The sequence below is a fragment of the Choloepus didactylus genome, chromosome 7 (genome assembly GCF_015220235.1).
Source record: "Choloepus didactylus isolate mChoDid1 chromosome 7, mChoDid1.pri, whole genome shotgun sequence".
NCBI classification, from domain to species: domain Eukaryota; kingdom Metazoa; phylum Chordata; class Mammalia; order Pilosa; family Megalonychidae; genus Choloepus; species Choloepus didactylus.
In genome coordinates this window covers 151,643,022-151,663,773 of record NC_051313.1, presented here as the reverse complement: position 1 = coordinate 151,663,773, position 20,752 = coordinate 151,643,022, and the positions used below count along the sequence as shown (strand labels likewise).

General features: G+C 39.5%; 1 protein-coding gene across 1 annotated transcript in view; it reads right to left on the bottom strand.

The window, feature by feature from the left end:
• MYLK4 (myosin light chain kinase family member 4) overlaps window positions 1-20,752 on the bottom strand; it is a 96,021-nt gene that overhangs the window by 7,260 nt on the left and 68,009 nt on the right. The window contains exons 2-9 of the mRNA XM_037844215.1: window positions 14,480-14,558; window positions 9,873-9,978; window positions 7,262-7,355; window positions 7,075-7,184; window positions 5,951-6,092; window positions 3,167-3,237; window positions 2,174-2,302; window positions 687-839 (exon numbers count right to left, since the gene is read on the bottom strand). Coding sequence (XP_037700143.1) covers window positions 687-839; window positions 2,174-2,302; window positions 3,167-3,237; window positions 5,951-6,092; window positions 7,075-7,184; window positions 7,262-7,355; window positions 9,873-9,978; window positions 14,480-14,558 — 884 coding nt within the window. The remainder of the gene's footprint in view (window positions 1-686; window positions 840-2,173; window positions 2,303-3,166; window positions 3,238-5,950; window positions 6,093-7,074; window positions 7,185-7,261; window positions 7,356-9,872; window positions 9,979-14,479; window positions 14,559-20,752) is intronic.

Genomic DNA, 20,752 nt, shown 5'->3' with positions numbered 1-20,752 from the left:
TTAAAATGCAAGCCCCGGCATTTCAATATCACTCTTCATCAGTTTAATTTTGAATTAATGTATTAGCAGGACAGAAAATAGAAGGCGATACAATACATAACTACTAAAGGTGCAGGCTTGGAGGAAGGCAGATTTGTGTTTGATGAACAGTTCTGCCACTCATGAGCCATAAGATTGTGGGCAAATTACTTAGGGCCTCTATGCTTTGTCCACAAAATGCAATGATAATTTCTACCTCGTGGAGTAAGGGAGGGACCAAGAGATGAGGTCTATATAGCATTTGGAATGGTCTGGCACACAGGAGGCTCTGAAATGAAATGGCAGCTAAGTGTACAGTTACACAGTCCCATTTTTATGCTTGTTAGAGGTGAAAGGGATCATAGAAAAACCTTTCATTGTGTTGATGAGTAACCTGAGGCCAAGAGAGGGTCCGTGAATATAGAGCATGGAGAAATGCTTTTGGAAAGCCCCTTTCGAAACTTATAACCAGAACATCCTGGGGGTTCAGTGAACCAGGAGTCTGGGCCAAGACCATTAAGCTCCTTGTATTTACAACTGTTCACTAAACCTCCTAGATGTCTCCAGGAGTTTGGCAATTCCCTGACATGGATTCAAATGGCCCCTGATGGTATACTGCTCCCTGGTTATCCCTACACCTTCCAGAGCAAAGAAGGAACTTGGGTTACCTCTTCTCCTTAATCAGGAGCTTGGAGATAAACTCCCTGGCCTCCTCTGAAATATCCTGAAATTCTTCATCTTCTAAGTCCCACCTGCAGGCAAGGATGTTGTTCAGCGTCTCAGCATCGTTATCACCCAGGAAAGGGGACAAGCCACTCAGTCTAGAAGACAAAGAACCCTCAATGAGCATGTTTTACACAACTTCAGATCCTTTAAAGAGTAGAATGCTTGCTTGGTCCTGTCATCTAAAAGTGAGAGAAGGGAAATAACCTCATCATTAAGCATACTTTTATAATATATTATTGCAATCAAGAAAATGCTTACCTCCCCCATCCCTAAGTAAACAGCTGCTGCTACGAAGGAAGCAGTTTCACTCAAATATGAGTCTAAAGAGTAGTGCAACTTTCTTTGATAGAGCATTTTACAGCTGGCAAAGTTTTGTCACATAGACAGATGGCAAACACCAGGGAGGTCATCTCTGAGGAATAACACTGGCATTATTCATTTAGGAGATTAGGATATGAAGTTTGTTTTTTTTTTTTTAATTACTTTTAGGGTATTATGTGGTGCCCTAGTTATTGAAGTGATTAGTAAAAGGGACAGGATTCACTTTTTCAGATGATGTGCAGAGAAAGAATTAAATTTTTTCATCCATAAGGATTCACTGAAGCTCAGAAAGTGACTGAATATGGTACAATGCTATTTATTTTGTTTTCAATTTTATTGTGGTAACATATATATACTATAATATTTTGCATTTTAACCATTTTTAAGGGCACACTTCGGTGGCAGTGATTACATTCACAGTGTTGGCTACCATCAACACTACCGGCAACATTACCAAGATGTTTTCATCACCTGGAACAGAAATTCTTTACCCATTGTTATGGATGGAATCATGTCCGCCAAGTCCCATCCTCCCATCCTGGGAAAGTGACCCCATTTGTAAACAGGACCTCTGAAGATGTTATTAGTTAAGATGAGGCCAAACTGAATCAGGGTGGGGCCTTAATCCAATATGACTGGAGCCTTGTAAGAGGAGGAAATTGGATCACGGCTGGGAGGAGACAAACGGGGACAGGACGCCACGTGATGGAGGCAGAGATTGAGTTTTGGATTTCCAGTAAGCCACCATTAGAGCCTTAAAGACTTGAGAGAAAGCATGATCCTGTTGCTCTCTTGATTTTGGACTTTTTTTTTTTTTATTTTTTTTTTATTTTTTTATTTTTTTATTTTTTTTGATTTTGGACTATTATTTGCCTACTCCAGATATTTCATTTAAGTGGAATCATACCATATTTGTCCTTTTGTGTCTGGCTTATCTCACTCAGCATAATGTTTTCAAGGTTCATCCATGTGGTAGCACGTATCAGAACTCAAAGTCACTTGTTTTTAAAAGACCTAAAATAAGGCTTTTATTCAAAAGAGCAAAACCTCATAGAATATGCGTAGAGATTGAGAGCAAATGTCAGACGGAGCTTGGAGCGCTGCTTACAGCATATAGGTGATCACGCCTACACTCCACATGTCTGTAGGGAAGGAAACGAAATCATAGTTCACGACCTCAGGCGCGAGAAATTCCGGGGTTCCAAAGTTCACCTTCAGTTTCTCCCTGGGTTTATATCTGAAATTTAAGAGAAAAAGTGGAGGATGGAAAGGGCCAAAAACAGAATCAAAAATCTTGAAAACTAAAAAGCTGTAGTCTATAAGATCAATTAACTTTAGCTATTCAGCAAACTTCAAATAAATAGAACTTAAAGGAAATCACAAATCTAAGGGGACAGTGCCAAACAGTCCTAAAGAGGTGCCGGGATTCTAAGAGTCATATTCATACTATAAAACCTTGACAATCTGAACGGTTGTGGGAAAAGCCAGCCAGAATAATCAGAACATTTGAATTATAGACTATGCTAAAAGGAAAATGATACAGCCATTGGCATATAAATGGCTTGAGTAATCCTGTATTAATGAAAAAATTAATGAATGAAGAAAATGCTGCAATCACTTACAACATCCATTTTATATGCATCATTAATGGGCTGAAGTCCACGTAAACTATGCTCCCTTATAAGAAGTGTGTATATTACCAGAACCCTTTGCATTCTTGTTTACATGATTACTTTTTTTAAAGTAAATCTTCTCTTCGTGGATGGTACAAATATAAAAGACTGAGACAAATGCTTACAAATTCTAAATTAATGGCTCATAATTTAATAAACTTTACTGTATTAGATTTTAATGTTTCCTCTTTTTTTCTTGCATGCGCTGTAGAAACTGCTAAACATTCAAATCCCAAATTCCACAATGTGGGGCTGAACATAATTTTTGTTAAAATAAAATCATGGGTGGGTCAGAAGCCAAGGGGTAAATCAGATTTATCTTTGCAGCAAACAAACACCCACCATGTCCCCTGACTCCACTCGTGCACCTATGTCCACCCACCATGTCCCCTGACTCTACTCGTGCACCTATGTCCAAATAGACATACCTTCTGGCCAATCCAAAATCAATGATTTTTATTTGTTTAGTATCCCGATTCACACACAGGATATTCTCGGGCTGCCAGGAGAAAGAGACACATTAGCAATGAAAACAGCCATCATTCACTCAAATTGTCCTTGAACCACAACTATAAATATGAGATGCTCAGGAAAAACATATCGGGCCCTCTGCTCAGGGGCTGGCATGCCTGTGTGGGTATTTTCTCCTTTAATTATGTGGTGGATGAGGTTGTGGTGCCCTGCCAACTTCGCATTACCCTGCCTTCCCTCCCCGTGGTTTTACAGTTACCATAAGGGCTGAGTTCAGACACAGGCCTCCTTCAGGGAAGAAAGAAAAGGAGACTGGTAGAAGCCGTCTCACAATAAAATTATTAAGTATGAGTTTCCCCTTCTTGGAGGAATATTTTTCTGAGAGATTTATGAGTGCTAAGAGAAATGGCCTGATTCACTTAAGAGCTGCGCTGAGTATGCAATAGGATGTGAATGTTCCTGACCTCTAGATTTTTTCCTTTTCACTTTGCCTATGGGAACCTCAGATGTAAAAGGAAAGCTTTTGCCCCCTATTCATTCTTCCTTCTTCACAATTCCAAAGATTTCCTGAGTTTGGTCTTAATGCCTGAAATCTTTGACTAAGTGTTCTCTTGGAGGTTGATTCTGGTAAGATTTTACTCTGCTAATTTGACTGACTTTGGGGTGTTGGGAAAACGTAGATAGTAGCGTTATTACTTAGTGTTTATAGAATGTCTTTCAAGTGAACTTAGAACAGAGAAACTGAGATCTGGGGAAAATATGGGATTTGATTTAAAATCAAAGTCGTCCACAAAAGTCGTCCACAAAAAAGCAATAGAGTCTTCAAAGAAGAGTTTAGAAATCTCAAGTTCTAGGCTAAGTCATCAATTCCCGAATTCCATTTCCCCCTCCTGTAGGTAGGAAGACACCTGCCCCATCCTGTCTGGACAGAGAATAGGTTGAAATGACGTAAGAAATTCAGAATCTCTTTATGAAATGATGTATTGAAGATAGCTCATTTGGTCAGGCGTGATCTATTTGGAAGCTCTTTTCTGAGCTATCTCTAAAACAGATTTCTGTCAGTAAAAGCTCTTCATAGAGAAGTGGGTGCTATGTAAGGACATTTGGTTTCATGCTTAAATAACTGATCAATCATGATGAATCATGTACCTAGCTCTCCAATTGTCAAAGAATAATATGGCATTAAAAAAAAACACAGTCATTTGCAAAATGTAAAGAAACAGGTTTGAGGGCACTCTAGAAAGTTCATTTCTTTTTCTGATTTTGACATTAATGTGTATTCATTGACTAACAGTGGCAAAGCACAGACAAATATAAAGGAGAACATTTTTAAATCACTTATCATCTCCCACCCCCTACACAGAAATAAGCACTATTATTTTCAGTCCTTTTTCCTTCCAAGGGAGCTTTCTGGAAGGGATGACTGGTCTTTAACGATCCATCCAGTTTCCATCTAAAAGCCGTAACTGAAATTGCTTTATCGCAAGTTCTCAATAAACATTATAAAGCCACATATGGAGTCATTTGACTTATGATAGGTTAGCTCCTAATTCCCATTGCCAGTCGAATCCCTTCAGGGATATCTGCAGAACATCTACACTGAATGAAAATGCTCCATGAAAATAAGCGTTAGCAAACCCAGCTCATAACCAAGTGTTTTGCTAATGATTTTTAACCTCTGACTTTTGTCATTTTATAGACCACCTCCTCCTGCCTGACTCCCTTTCCAAAAGTGAATGGAAGACGCATTGCTCATAAATCAAAAGAGTGAGGGAAGCCAAGTTACAAGAAGAGAGGCCCATGGAATGGAAATCTATTTAAGAAGGCTAAATTTATTTAGCTCTACAGTCCCTAGTGACTTGCAAAATGGGGTAGGTTATGTATAATATATATTTTATCTCACTGTCATGCTGTGCAAACAGGGAAATGAGAAAACGATTGAGCCACACAAGAAGATGCACTTTAAGATACTTAGCCCTGATATTAGAGTTGATCAGGGTTATTGGGCCAGAGTATTTTATTGGCTGACCCTGGGACTATAGACAGTTCAATTCTAGGGGCTTCATAATGAGAGAAAGGGAGAAAAAAGGAAAGGGGTAATTAGTAAGAGACGAAAGGAAGGCAGCTTGACTCTCTGAACCTCACATATGTTCCCCTATTTCCAGGAGGTTCCCCACCCCAGCACACCATGGCATTTTAGCACCACCCCTGTGGCAGTCCTATATTCCATTCTGCTGTGGGTTTCTGTTCAGCATGTTAACACACCCATAGAGAAATGCATCCCTAAAGCCCAGAGCTTCCTGAAAGTTATTAGAGAGTGCTGGCAATTATTGGAGAGCTGGTAAGTTTGGCTACTACTAGGGAATTCTGAGTTAGCTAAAATCCTCCCAGTTAGTTCTCCTAATCAGGAGAGGACCAGACCAATGTATCGCTGTTGTCATGGATTTAACTCCAAACTTTTACTGAAACCATCCCCCATGTGGATTCCCTCCATGCAGGCAAGTTTCGAGAATCTGAACAGTAGCCTCCTGAAGATGGGACATGCGAATATAAGGAGTCAACAGAACCTGGGCATGGGGAGATGAGGGTAAGAATCCAAATTTTTATTAATTCCTGATCATGTAACTAGTGACAGTATGAATTTCCCGAGCTGGTACATAGTAACTGACAGGGCCCCCCGGCCAAAACGAGAGATGGATTGTGAAGGGTTGACCTTTCGAAGGACAAAAAACATGCCCTACCTTCAGATCCAAATGGAGAATGTACATCTGATGCATGTGCCTTATCCCCTCACATATCTGCTTGATGAACAGGATGGTATCAAACTCAGTCAAATTGCAGTTCTCATCAATGATGCGGTCAAACAGCTCCCCCCCATCCACACTGAAGAGGGAAGAGGCATGAAATCCTTAGTAGCTATTCCTTAATGACCATGTGTACTTTTAGCAACTTGATGTTTAAACTCATTTGTCTAATACTTGCAAAAGATCAGTGTGCAGTTATTTCTCTACCTTCTCGCTCTACCTGTTCTACTTTCTTTCTCTACCTTCTCAGTTATATGGTTCTTATGTTGATGGCCTTTACTTTATATACCATTGTTTCACAAATGAAGCCTTGAAGTCCTTTTCATCCAGTGGCTACAGCTCCGGAGTGAGTCCACACCTGCCATTCTCTAACACATATTGAAGAGGAAGAGTAATATGATAACACAATCAAGGGAATTTTCAAACACCAAGTGAAGATCAGGCAAGATCTCAACCCGTTAAGTCGTCAGACCAGTTTCAGCGATAAAGTGCTCATATGTGGCTGATGCTAGATGCTTTATCATCCCAAATTTCTCATTGTGCAATAATAAACAAAAAAACAAACTGGAAACAATGAACTGAATCACAATATTTATTCAGTCTTGGTTAGAACTACTCATTTGTTTAAACTGAGTAAGCAGTTGTAAATTTTTTATAAAGATGACTTTAAATGGCAACGTCTGATATTAAAGATATGTTGAACTTGAAATGCAGTTCAAAAATCACTTTCCTCCAAGTTAACCAAAATCATATTCAAGCTTGATTTTTGACAGCGTAGTTTAATTGCAAAGCTAGACGTACTTTGTCATGCTCTTTCTTAGAGAGAAAATCACTTATAAGAAGTGCATATTCATTAAAAATGTCCTTTCCAAAGTTGATGAGATTGCTGATTCATGCAAGTCAGAATCCATAATGCCCCAATCTCGGTTCTAACCGCTACTAAGGCGGAACAGACCCGCAGTTGGATTATCAAGAAGGCTGGGGACCTGTCCATGCAGCATGCTATGCTTGGCAGTGAAGGGGGAGAGGAGACATGCAGAGAATGCACAGAAGAAACATACTATTCCATAACCAGAACGATGTCATCCTTGGACTCAAAGGCGTCATAGAGTTGAATGAGATTCACGTGATCCAGCTGGTTCATGACGCTGATTTCATTCTTCACTTCGTCCTGGGAGGAAGGAGAGGGCATTGCGGTGTGGCAAGGACGGAATGAGAAGGGGGAAATCCACACTGCACACGCTTTACCTTATCCTTCATGCCTCTAGTTTTGATGATTTTAGCTGCCAGTTTCAGGCCTGTTGCTTTCTCTTCACACTTGTGCACCTGGCCAAAACGTCCCCTGGATGAAAAAAGGAGGCAACTTTCATCAGTCAGGAGCCCGTAGATGGGGAGCTATTGCATGGGCGTTTCTCCTTTGAGTTTGAAGGAGCAAACCTGTTACACATCTACAGTGTCCAATAAACTTCTGAAACAGTGTTTTTCAAAGTGTGGTCCACGGATCACCAGCATCAGAATCATCTTGGGGAGAGGTATTAAGAATGCAGATTTTGGGTCCCAGACCTTCAGGGCAGGAATCCAAGGGGAGGCACAGAATCTTCATTTTTTTTAGCCAGTTCCTGGGGTGATTCACATATACCCTAAAATCTGAGAGCTACCATTATGGATAAAATAGAAACTTTCTGAATACACATGAATGTATAAGCTAGGTTTGGTAAGCATATGAACAATATAACCTGTGGGTCAGCTACATCAAATTATTTTTGGGAATTGCATATAAACACAGAAGAAGAAATAACAATCTTGCATGTAGATGCATATCTTCAAAAATGCATATCACTTAGTCACCTTTGAGATTTTTGACAGTATAGCTTGGATAGAAACCTGTATATATTCAGTAAGACAGCTTCTTACATATATGCACACATCCGGAAATGCACACTCATGGACAATTCCTAACTTTGGTTAGCTGACTTTGATTCCTTATTTAGTAAAATGAGATGTGACACATGCCCCTTCCCAGTGAAATGGTGTCTGTATATAGTCAGAAGGGAAAGGGAAAGTCTCCCTAGCAATACTGTTAACCTAAGGTAAGATTTGCTCCTGGGAGAATTGTAGGCTAGGTATCCTAGCAGCACTTGACATTTACTCAGTTCTATGCCCTGTCCAGAAGCAGATGGCTCTTGGAGAACGACACTGGACTGTCTTGAGCATAGCAAAGGGGTAGCTTTAATCCAACCACCATTCCAGGTGGCGTCTCTTTACTGGAGCACCACTGACAGCCCCAAGTAGTTCACATGGGGCTGTTGATCAAGAAAATACTTTTTTTTCCTCTTAATTCACAATGGCCTGGAAGCAATGCCCATGGCTGTCTGACTTCAGGGCAGCCTCAGCTCTCTGGCTCTCTCCCACAATATCTTCTGCAAGAGCTTAGATTTTTTTGGCCACCTCACTGAATTAGTGCCTGTCCACCTCATGCTAACTGAAACTGGTGGATGGGGTTTACAAGTCCCTTAGTAGCCACAGTGTGGGAGAGGAACCCCAGGAAAAGTTAGCGCCAGCCACTGCGTGTATGTGGCAATATCTCTGCCAAAAGTAAAAGCTATGGGGCTGCTTGAACCTCCCACCACTAAAAAGAAGTACAGCACTTGATGTCTTAGTGTTTTGAAGGTAATTATACCACATTTGATTGTGCTGCCTTATTTACTGCCAACTTTGAGGGGAGCCCAGAACAAGGCATAGCCAGCAGCTGGTCCAGACTGCAGTACAATCTGCTCTGCTCCTTGGACCTCATGATCAAGAAGACCCAAAGTGGCTGAAAGGAAGTGTTTAAGGGGCCTTTGACAAAAATCTTCACTGGAGAAACAGCATATACCATAGGGATGGTCCCAAAGTCATGCCCTCTTCTGCAAATGACTCTTCTCTTTTAGAGATACAACTCCTGGTTTGCCACTGAAATCCCCAAAGACCCAAATAAGCTGTGTGCAGTAATGCTCCAGGCTTCCACTGCTCCTATTCATGTTTCTCAATTGCTTTTCTTCCTGACCCCATCCCCAGAGTCTCATGTGGATTTCAGAGAAAGAAAAAGTTCAGGTTTTCCAATATGGAATTGGAAAAGCTATAGGGACTTGACAATTATCAACTGCACCCTAATGACCAACTGTAGAAACATACTGCAGAAGCTTTGCTTATTTTCATTGCATGGATAAGTAAAATTTGTATATGTTTTCTGCCTTCCCCTACCTATTTGACATAGATATACTGATGGTAGTTAGCTTCATAATTTAGGCTTTAAGTTACAAGATATCATAGGGGAATTGCAACTGAGACGGAAGAGGAAAAACATTCCCCCAACATGAATTTAGTCCCTTATACCCTTTATTCTTCCTTCTTTAGGGAGAGAGTGTGCCCCCAAATAATGAAAGTAATCAACTGAAATGGCTAATAGTAATACAGTAGCAACACAAATGGAAAACCAACCACAACGACTAAAAAAGAATCTAAGACGCCTCAAGAAATGCACACTATTCACTCATTTCCACATGTGTTTCTCGGTGTTTAAGCCAAGGCACCGGACAACTTCTAAATCTTCTGGTGACTCACAGTGGGTTTCTCTCATTTTCAGACATTACCACATGGGAAGTAAAGCAGATAATAAATTTGGAATTTGTTACTGTCACCACACCAACCTTTCTGGCATCAGCAACGGTTTTGAGGAATGATTAAAATTTCTTACATGTTTGTTTATAACGTCTCTAGTTCTCAGGTTGAGACCACCAAACTTTTCTGAAGTCCTCAGGCTCCCCCTCTGAAAGCTCTCTCTTTTGTGGAAAGATTGTTAAAACTGAGCATTACTTACCCTCCTAAAATTTCTGCTCTGTTCACAGTATAAAAGCTGTTGACTGCAGCTTGTCTGGCGATCACAATACGGTGATCAAATGGAGCCGGAGGAGCTGGGATGTCCCCTAGAAGGTGAGGGGAAAACAAGGTCATCTGTTAAACAGTCAGACACCTTTATGGCACCCGCACTGGGCCTCATAATAAAAGTTTGCTCATTTAATAATAAAATTCAATGGGTCATATGTTTTATTCCTCATGATTCAGGAGTACACATTTTCATATTATTTCATATTGCAGATTTTTATCTGTGATTCATGCAGGTGATACCTGACATCTTTGAGAAAGAGTACCAAGACCAATATACTACTTTTTATAACATTTTAGGATGACCTCTTCAGGACCACTCTTTCTTTGAAATTCAGTTTTATTCAGATATATTCATATACCAGACAGTCATCCGTGGTGCACAATCAACTGTACACAGTACCATTATATAGTTGTGCAATTATCACCCAAATCTATGTTTTGAACATTTTCCTTATACCAGAAAAAATAAAAATAAGAATAAAAAAATAAAAGTAAAAAAGAACACCCAAACTAGGCCCCCCACCCTATTTTTTGTTTAGTTTTTGTTCCCATTTTTCTACTCATCCATCCACACCCTGGATAAAGGAAGTGTGATCCACAAGGCTTTCACAATCACACTGCTGGACCACTTTTAGAAATGTCAAAGTAGTTGAAAATCTCCAAACCCATGTAGTCCAAACTGGTAGGACTTTCAACCCTGAGACCATTTTAATTCAAACATGAGAAATTTTTTGATCCATTAATAAAAAAGGGCCAATGATATAGACCAATATCTTAATTAAAATAGAGAGAAAAAAAGAAAAATGTAAAGTTTCTTCATTTCACTGATATTTTTGTAATTGTCTATTACTCTCCAGAATATTTTTTTAAGACAGAAAGGCAAACTTTTCCTGGCTGGAAATAAAACAGCCAGTAGAACTGGGTAAGTGTGTATTTTGCTAGCTTTCTACCACTTTCCACCTTCCGTCTTCAGTGTTTAAACTTTAGTCCAGCATCAGTTCCAAAATGTGTGATTACTCAATAATATTCCTTCTAGTATTCTTTTTGCTTTGCATGACCACTACTATTAAATTTGTTTACCACAAACCTATTCATTTCCCCATGTATTCATTTATTAAGCATCTACTGCATACATAAAATGAGGACAAAAAGGGAGGTGAGTAGATATAAACTTTGCCTTTGAAAATCTACATTTGTGCAGAAGCACAAATTTCTTGAGCACTTATTTTGTGCAAGGCATTCTGGCAGGTGTTAATATTTTTTAAAATTCAGATAATACAAAACCCTGGGAAATGATTTTCCCATTTGATATGGACATTCACTTCTCACACCATAAATATGCTGAAAATAAGAAAGAGGTCATGAGAGAATTCTCTTGGCGGCGATCATCTTTTCCAATTACAAAAAAAAAAGAGTGAGTTACACACAGGAACGACATCAGAATGGCTGGAGTCTCCTCCAGGCTATTAAGCTAAGTGAAATTTATTTGGAAATGCTTGCTGGAAAAGGCTAAGAGGCTTTTAAACAAAACAACAGCCACTTCCTACCCAATAGGGTGACCAGATCTTGTTCTTTGGAGGCCTTGGTTCCAGAGGACTCCTGGGAATTGCCTCGTAAGCTTCCCTGGATTTGTTTCCTGTGTCTTTTGAAACACAAGCTGTCTGCCTGCACCCACCACATCTATTCTGCTCTTTTTATTGTCCCCATTGATGAAGCACTGGTCTGCCCCTCTACATTTCATGCTGCCAGCCTACCCTTTTGGTTCAGAATTCTAGAAAAAGGTCCTTTTGCTTGGTTTCCAAGCTTTCCTGATGAAGAAATGATCTTTACACTGCTGATACATCTGGAAAATAAAATACATTTGCAACTCTCAACATTTCAAGGAGAAATGTTTCTGACGGTCAAAATTCTTAGAGGCAAAGCTTCCTTAAGATGGTATTTTTGTGATGAGGACAAAAGCTTCGTGGTAGTTGACCATTTCAGCTTTTCGGGACAAAGTGGAGCAGTGTGCTTCTGATCAAATCTAAGGAGGTGTGATACCGGGTGTGGATAACTAGGATACAGTTTATCTCACTGAACTTCACAAAAGCAGCCTTTTTATGATAATACTTCATTTCAGCTTCATTTTTTTTCCCACTTCCATTCCTTATTAAAACAAAAGAAGAAACAATCACTCAGAATATGAACAGCAGTGAGAGTAAATCTTTATTTGTAAAAGAATTGACTAAATTGCAGTTTCCTAATAGGTTCTGATCTTATTGAGCACATCTTTACAATGATGGGTTTTCTTAGAAATCATTATTGTTTATTTTTTAATTCTTGGAAAATTAGATATCTTCAAGATTAGGTTTCACATATATTATTTTAAAATGAAATAAGAATTGTATATTATTATTATCATTATTAAATCTTAAGACCACAGTTGTTTGAAAATTATTTGTTCAAAATAGAAACTGTAGCTTATTGTAATCTAAAGTAATTTAATTTAATTGCCCAAATTTATATGTGAAAACTTTGCAATTGAGGAAGAAAGGAATTCAATAATCTACTTCTGATTCAATGCTCAGAATATTTGGGGGAGGGAAATAGCCAATTTTATCTTGTAAAATGGAGAAGGTAAACTTTTTAAGATACAGGTTTTTAACTTCAGATAAATCTAATCATTATTTAATTCTTGACTTTAGGAAGCATGTACTCCCTATTGCTAAAAATAAAACTGCTCTTAAAAAAATATACCAATTCATCAGAACACTAATCATCATCATCTTTGTCTACCAGTTGGTAGAAGAATTAAAAACAATAAAATGCCACAGGCAAAAAGGAAAAATAATGGCAGGAACTGTGGCAGTGGAAAATTCACATAAGGTGGAAACTGGGTTCTAAGTCACTGACTAAAAAACTTGCCTTAATTATCTTTGATATGGTTTTAACTTGTAATGATACATAGATCTGAAAAATAAATCTACTGTAGATGTATAACACTGTAAACCCTACCTTTCTTAGAGTTTGATCCCCAATAGCTTTATCAACATATAGTTTTTTATTTGAATGCTTGTCAGGCACAATTTCATTTACAGTTGTGAATCCTCCTTTGTTCTCAGCTTCTCTTCCACTAGTATCTTCCTTAACTTGAAACGTATTTTTCTCTTCTTTGAATACTGAACTTTCATTTTTGCCAAAAGTGGTTTGTTTACCATCTCCAAAACTATTATTTCCTTGTCTGTTCATTCTCTCTGTGCATAAAATGTCTCTCCTGTCTATATTTTCTCTTGGTTCTATGGAATTTCTTGGAGCAGGATGTGCTGGTTTGGATAAATTATGTCACCCAGAAAAAGCTATGTTCTTTGATGCAATCTTGTGGGGGCAGACTTATCAGTCTTTTGATTAAAATGGAACATTTTGATTGAATGCCTTCATGGAGATGTGACTCACCCAACCATGGGTGACACCTTTGATTGGGTTATTTCCAAGGAGGTGTGGCCCTCCCCATTCAGGGTGGGTCTTGATTAGTTCACTGGGGTATCTAAGAGGGTAACTAAGAGCTGACATAGATCCACATGCTTGCTGATGCTTGGAGGTGGTTGGAGATGCAGACAGAAGGATGTTTGGAGATGCTAAGCTAAGAGATGAAGGCCAGAGTTTGTCCCGGAGAGTTAAGAGAGGATCCCAGGATACTTAGAGAGAAATGCCCTGGAAGAAATAAGCAAGGACACACTGGAGCTGGGAGACAGAAGTGAAGACAGGAGCTCAGAGACATTTTGGGTAAAGCCATTTTGAAATGCAACCAGGGAGCAAAGGACTAGCAGACACCAGCCTCATGCCTTCCCAGCTGACAGAGGTGTTCTGGATGCCATTGGCCTTTCTTCGGTGAAGGTATCCTCTTGTTGATGCCATAGTTTGGACACTTTTATGGCCTCCAAACTATAAACTTGTAACCTAATAAATCCCCTTTATAAAAGCCAATCCATTTCTGGTATTTTGCATAGCAGCAGCATTAGCAAACTGGAACACAGGATCTTTTATCTCTCATCTTCTTTCTACATGAAAACTGGACAAACTCTTCTGACCTAGAGAGACATTGGTCTTCTCATCATTTTTCTGGTTGAACTTATTAACATTTTCTTTCTCAGTGGAGGGCTAGTTCTACTGGGTATATCTCTCCAGAAGCCACCACAGGACACAATGTTTTCATGGAGAATGCACGTGGATCAGTATAGGTTGGGCTGCATATGACAACTCCATTCAGGTTTCTCTTTATCAGTGGATAGATACAAGCTTTTTTTAAAAAAGAAGAGCAGAATAGAAGCAAATATGGTTGACAGACTAACAATTAGTTTCTGAAAGATTTTCTTGTTCATAACAGGAAGACCCAAAGCCAATCAAATAAAAGTGTTCAGACAGCCCTTCTCCCAACATCCCCAACATCAGAGCTTTAGGAATGTCTGAATAAGAACAATGACCAAAAAAAAAGTACTTTTATAACACAGCTCTCCTGTTATGTTATGTTATGAAGAACATGACCTCTTAAAAAGATGTTACCTGTGAGGGCTGATGTTCTCTCATGCTTGACAGGTGTTGTAGCCTTCATGTCTGAGTGTGATGACCCCTTCTTCTTAGCCTGCAGATGCACAAATGAGGTTGCATATTACAGCAGGGTTTCTCAACCTCAGCACTATTGAAACTTTGGACCAGATAACCGTTTGTTGTGGGGGGCTCTCCTGTGTTGTAGGATGTTTAAAGTAATCCTGGCTTCTACCCCTAGATGCCAGAACATGTAGGTGTGACAACCAAAATCATCTCCAGACATTTCCAAATGTCCCCTGGGTGCAAAATCACCCCTCTTTAAGAACCACTATATTCCACGATGCAAGCATAGAAAAAAATACAAAAATTAATAGTAATTTAGAGGGCAGAACAATCTGAATTAATGAGACTCTGTATAAACTAGAGTATTTGAAAGCAAATGAACACACTACTTTCAAAGAAATTCTGTAAACTCTGGCATTGTTTGTGGAAGAAGTTCCATCTAAAGAATAAATTAAAGGATATTGATAATTTGAGTGTCACCCTTGACCTCTGCTTGTATTATCTTGATATGGTTTACATGGAAATCAAATAAAAATGGGAGGATATACATGAATGTGTTTTGTACACCAGAAGGAAGGAGACTAAAGTCAGCTTTTATAAATGGGAGCCTTTACATTGCTTAGAAACAGATGGCCCCTTTCCTAAGTAGATAAACATTCCTTTCACTATCCTAGCTACTCTGAATTAGATTAGCAAGTCTTTTAAAAATACAAGGTAAAAGGCAAAACATTAGCCCAATCCACTCAAATTATCACAAATTCTAAAGTTATGCATTATAAAAATGAAATCATACGGCTGTCCAAAGAATTCATCTTTTTCCTCTTTGTTTAAGAACAAAATTTGCCTTAGGGTGATCTGCAAGCATGAAACACCATGTAAGTGCAGAGCACAGATATCAAGACAAATTGCAAATGTACTTTTAAACAATTCAAAGGGCAGTCCCATAAACTCAAAGTATTTCCTTTTTTTCAGATGGGGACCTTAAAACACAGGGGTATGTTTGGGTAAATCTGTGGGAAAAAAAACAGATTAGAGATTAGAATATTAGAACTTTGGAGTTTGTAACTTTCTTTTTTGACTGAAAGCACAGGGATGATAAAGGCATACTTTTTTCTCTGCAAGGAAATTGTCCTTCAGCTTCCTCAAGCACAGCCAGTTGCTCCTCTGTCTATGCTTGCCCAGGACTCAGCATACATCCCAAATGGTCTCCCTTGCAACACTTCATTGAATTTTTTTCCTACCAATTTCCCACTAGATTGTGGACTCCTAATAGACAAATGTATGGCTCATCCTTGATTTGCTGATGCTTAGCCCAGAGACCAGCATGTAGTGATGATGGTGATGGTGATAGTGGTGGTGATAGTGATGACGGTGGTGACAATGGTGTTATGAAGCTGATGATGATGGTGATGATGATGGTGATGGTGATAGTGGTAATAACGATGATGGTAATGGTGATGGGAACGATGATGATGACGGCAATGATAGTGATGATGGTGATGACAGTAACGATGGTGATGATGATGATGGCAATGGGGATGGTGGTAATGGTGATGGTGATAATGGTAGTGATGATGACAGTGGTGACAATGATGGCAATAATGGTGGTAATGATGATGGTGGTAACAATGACGATGGTGCTGGTGATGGAACAATGATTATGATGGCAAAGATAGTGATAATGATGATGGTAATGATGGTGATGATGGTGATGATGGCAATGGGGATGATGGTAATGGTGATGGTGATAATGGTAGTGATGATGATGGTGATGATGCTGGTAACGATGATGATGCTGGTGATGGGAACAATGATGGTGATGGCAATGATAGTGATGATGATGATGGTAACAATGATGGTGATGGTGATGATGATGGTGATGGTAATAGGGATGATGGTAATGGTGATGGTGGTAATGGTAGTGATGATGATGGTGGGGATGATGATGATGGCGGTGATGATGATGGTGGGGATGATGGTGGGTAACAAGCACTGAGCGTTGTTCATGTACCGGCTACTCCTCTAAGCACTTTACATTATTAACTCAGCTGCTCCTCTGAGTAATCCCTTGGCATAGATCCTATTAACCCCATTTTATAAATGAAGTTACATGATTTCCCAAGGTTGTATAACTTGGAAATGGTAGAGCTAGGATTCTAACCAAGTTTTTTATTTCAATCTGTGCTCTTAATCACTACACTTTACTATTACTCTGAAAAAAAGAGATGGAAGGATTATAGCAAAGTTACATTGCTGATTTTTATTGAGTATTTACTATACAGTCAGCAACAAATGAGTTAAGAGAGAAGGATATAAAATGAAATTAGTTAGCAGTGAATAAATAAATATTTATTTGCTAAAGATTAGAGTTAATATGAAAGAGGGGAAAAAAAGAATTTAAGTCCAATTTTGAAAGCATATATTCAAAGTAGTCAAATAAGATCATTTAGAAAATACCTTTCATAAAATTTTGTGTTTAAGATATTTCATAACTTTGTCTTTTGTTGCTTCTCTTTTTGGAATGAAAACTGGTGAACAGGAACAGTGCTTCCAGATTTATTTTTTTATGGCATGAACACAACAGTAAAAGCCTATGTGGAGGAGAAACTAAGATGGCGGCTAGCTGAGACAGGGCGAAAAAAACGCCTCCATGAAAAACACTAGCTAAAAACCAGAAAGTGACCCAGAATACCAGTTACAGCGATGCGCCAGCTGGATGAGGGCTCCTAGCTCCAGAGGGGCCATATACTTGGTGAAACCAGGAGTCGGCATTCTGAAACGAGTGAGTAAGCTGGCTGGAAGACCCGCAGCCGCGCGGCGGGCTCAGGAAGCCAGGGTTCAGCATATGGAGACCAGCTGGCTCTTTTTAAAAAAAAAAAAAGAGGGGAAAAACCCAGGAGTGGCTTCAGCTGTGATTGTGGGAACCACGCAGTAAAACACAGCAAGAGGGGGCTGGGCTGGCCTCTCAGTGTCTGGCCAGGAAGAAAGCCCACAGCAGATACCCTTGGGTCCAGGGGAATGGAGGGGAGAGCCGGAAGCAGAAAGAAACCCCACGGCTAGCAGCTGGCCTCCCGGAGGGCTGGATAAACTCCTGCCCGGGGCCGTGCCCATAGCCCAGAGCCCCGCCAGTTGTCCCAGAGCTGGGAAGGAGGAACTGTGCAAGGAGGAGGGGGCTGAGACGCCCCGTTTGGCCATTTTTTCCTCAGGCTGAGAGCGTGCCGCCGCACGGCCCAGCAGCCCAGGGCTTCCCTTGAGGGATGGTGTGCACTGGCGACGTAGCACGGCATTCCCTCGGCTGAGCTCCTGGAGGAGTGCGGCTGAGAGGGGGGATCCACTCAGAGAACCCAGGGGGTTTGTGGATCAGTGAGAGAGAGGGTCTGAGGCTGAACTGAAATGAAGGCTTAGACTCTTGTGGCAGCCTTGAACCTCCGGGATCCTGAGGGATTTGAACATCAAAACTGCCCTTCCTCCCTGGCCACCCAAACACATGCCCCACATTCAGGGCAGACGGCTCCAGCAACACACCCAAGCTGAGTTCTCCAACTGAACCCCACAAGAATCATTTCCCCACACACTGCAGGAACAAGGTTGAGAACTGACTCGAGGGATACAAGTGACTCACAGATGCCATCTGCTGGTTAGTTAGAGAAAGTGTACGTCACCAAACTGTTCCTGAAAAATTAGATCGATACCCCTTTTTCTTTACAACTTGAAAGAACCGTATCAAGCAAAACAAATGCCAAGAGGCCAAAAACAACAGAAAATCTTAATGCATATGATAAAACCAGAAGATATGGAGAATCCAACTCCAAACACATAAATCAAAATATCGGAAGATACACTGTACCTCACAAAATTAATCAAAGAACTACAATTGAGGAATGAAAACATGGCAAAGGATTTAAAGGACATCAAGAAGACCATGGACCAGGATATAAGTGACATAAAGGAGACCCTCAAAGAGCATAAAGAGGACAATGCAAGAGTAAATAAAAAAATAGAAGATCTTATGGAAATAAAAGAAACTGTTGGCCAAATTAAAAAGACTCTGGATATTCACAATACAAGACTAGAGGAAGCTGAACAACATCTCAGTGTCCTAGAAGCCCACAGAATAGAAAATGAAAGAACAAAAGAAAGAATGGAGGAAAAAATCGAAATGATCTCAGGAATACGATAGATAAAATAAAACATCCAAACTTCAGACTCACTGGTGTCCCAGAAGGGGAAGAGAAGGGTAAAGGTCTAGAAAGAGTATTCAAAGAAATTGTTGGGAAAACTTCCCCAACCTTCTACACAATATAAATACACAAAGCATAAATGCCCAGCAAACTCCAAATAGAATAAATCCAAATAAACCCACTCCAAGACATATTCTGATTAGACTGTCAAATACTGAAGAGAAGGAGCAAGTTCTGAAAGCAGCAAGAGAAAAGCAATTCACCACATACAAAGGAAACAATAGAAGACTAAGTAGAGACTACTCAGTGGCCACCATGGAGGCAAGAAGGCAGTGGCATGACATATTTAAAATTCTGAGAGAGAAAAATTTCCAACCAAGAATACTTTTTCCAGCAAAACTCTCCTTCAAATTTGAGGGAGAGATTAAATTTTTCACAGACAAACAAATGCTGAGAGACTTTGCCGATGAAAGACCTGCCTTACTTCAGATTCTGAGGGGAGCCCTGCTGGCAGAGAGACAGGGAAAGGAGAAAGAGATATAGAGAATTTTAACAGACGTATATAGTACCTTACATCCCAAATCACCAGGACACTCACTTTTCTCTAGTGATCACAGATCTTTCTCCAGAAGGGACCATAAGCTGGGACATAAAACAAGCCTCAAGAAATTAAAATTAAAAAAAAAATTGAATATACTCAAAGCACATTCTCCAACCACAATGGAATACAAATAGAAGTCAATAATTTTTTAACTGTAATTCCACTATTTACTTCCTACATGATATAAAATACACAAACTCTAAGGACAAATCAGTGGTTTTGAACTCAATGTAAAATATGTAATTTTAGACAACTATATAAAGGTGGGGGAATGAAGGAGTATAGGAACATAGTTTATGTGTCCTATTGAAGTGAAGGTGGTATCAAAGAAAAACAAGATTGATATGGATTTAAGAGGTTAATTTTAAGCCCCACAGTAAACACAAAGAAATTATCAGAGAATATAAGCATAGAGATGAAAAGTAGAGTTTGGGTTAAGAGAAATGGGGGAAGGGGCAATGGGGAGTTAAGAAATGAGTGTAGGGTTGCTGTTTGAGGTGAAGGGAAATTTCTAGTAATGGATGGTGGAAAAGAGCATTACAACATTCTAAATGTGATTAATCCCACTAATGAAAGGCTAGGGAGGGGCTGGAGTGGGAAGATTTAGGCTGTATATATGTTTCCACAACTGAAAAAAAAAAAAGTCCAACTAGATGACAATTGAATGCTAAGGATGAACTTGGATGGGACAGGAAGATAGAGGACAGGAGGCTCAAAGGGACACAGTTGACACATAAGGAAAAGGAAATATAGAATGTAAGCTTTGTATCATTGTTGAATCTATTGTACTTCTTAGCTGTACTTAATGAGATTGCATAAAAGAATGTCTTGTTCATGGGAAGTGTATACATGAATTATAGTGTATGTTCAAGGATGTGTGCAGCTAACTCTCATATGTTCAGAAGACAGAGCAATAGACGTTGGATAATAGGGAGGGAAAGAAATCGCAATGTGACAGCATGTTAAAGTTGGTGGATTGAGCTATCGGGGGTGGGGGGTCAGGGTATGATGGAATTCTGTGTATGGGGCTAGTATTGTTTTTGCAACTGTTCATATAACTTTGAATTTATTTCAAAATTAAAAAAAAAGCCTATGTGGATTTAATAATGAAAACTGCTGTGGATCAGTCAATTTCAGTCAAGCAAAAAATTTAAAATTGAAAATTTGGTTGTAGGAATCCTCAGAGTGCTGATTTAGCAGCGTTTGTCCCTAAGGCTGTTTGAGCACAGATGGTGACAACATCCTTCAGGTCTGATGAGACCAGCAGAAGTCTTCTATCCTGAAGAACATAAGAAGACAGCTTCCAAATGTGGCTGTTTTATATTTTGTCAATTATATCTCCTATTATCATGTAAATAATGCCACAGGCTATTACACATTTATTTCCCTATGTAATACTGACATCTAGAGGAAATTTGAACTGGTGGTTTTCCAATAAACAGA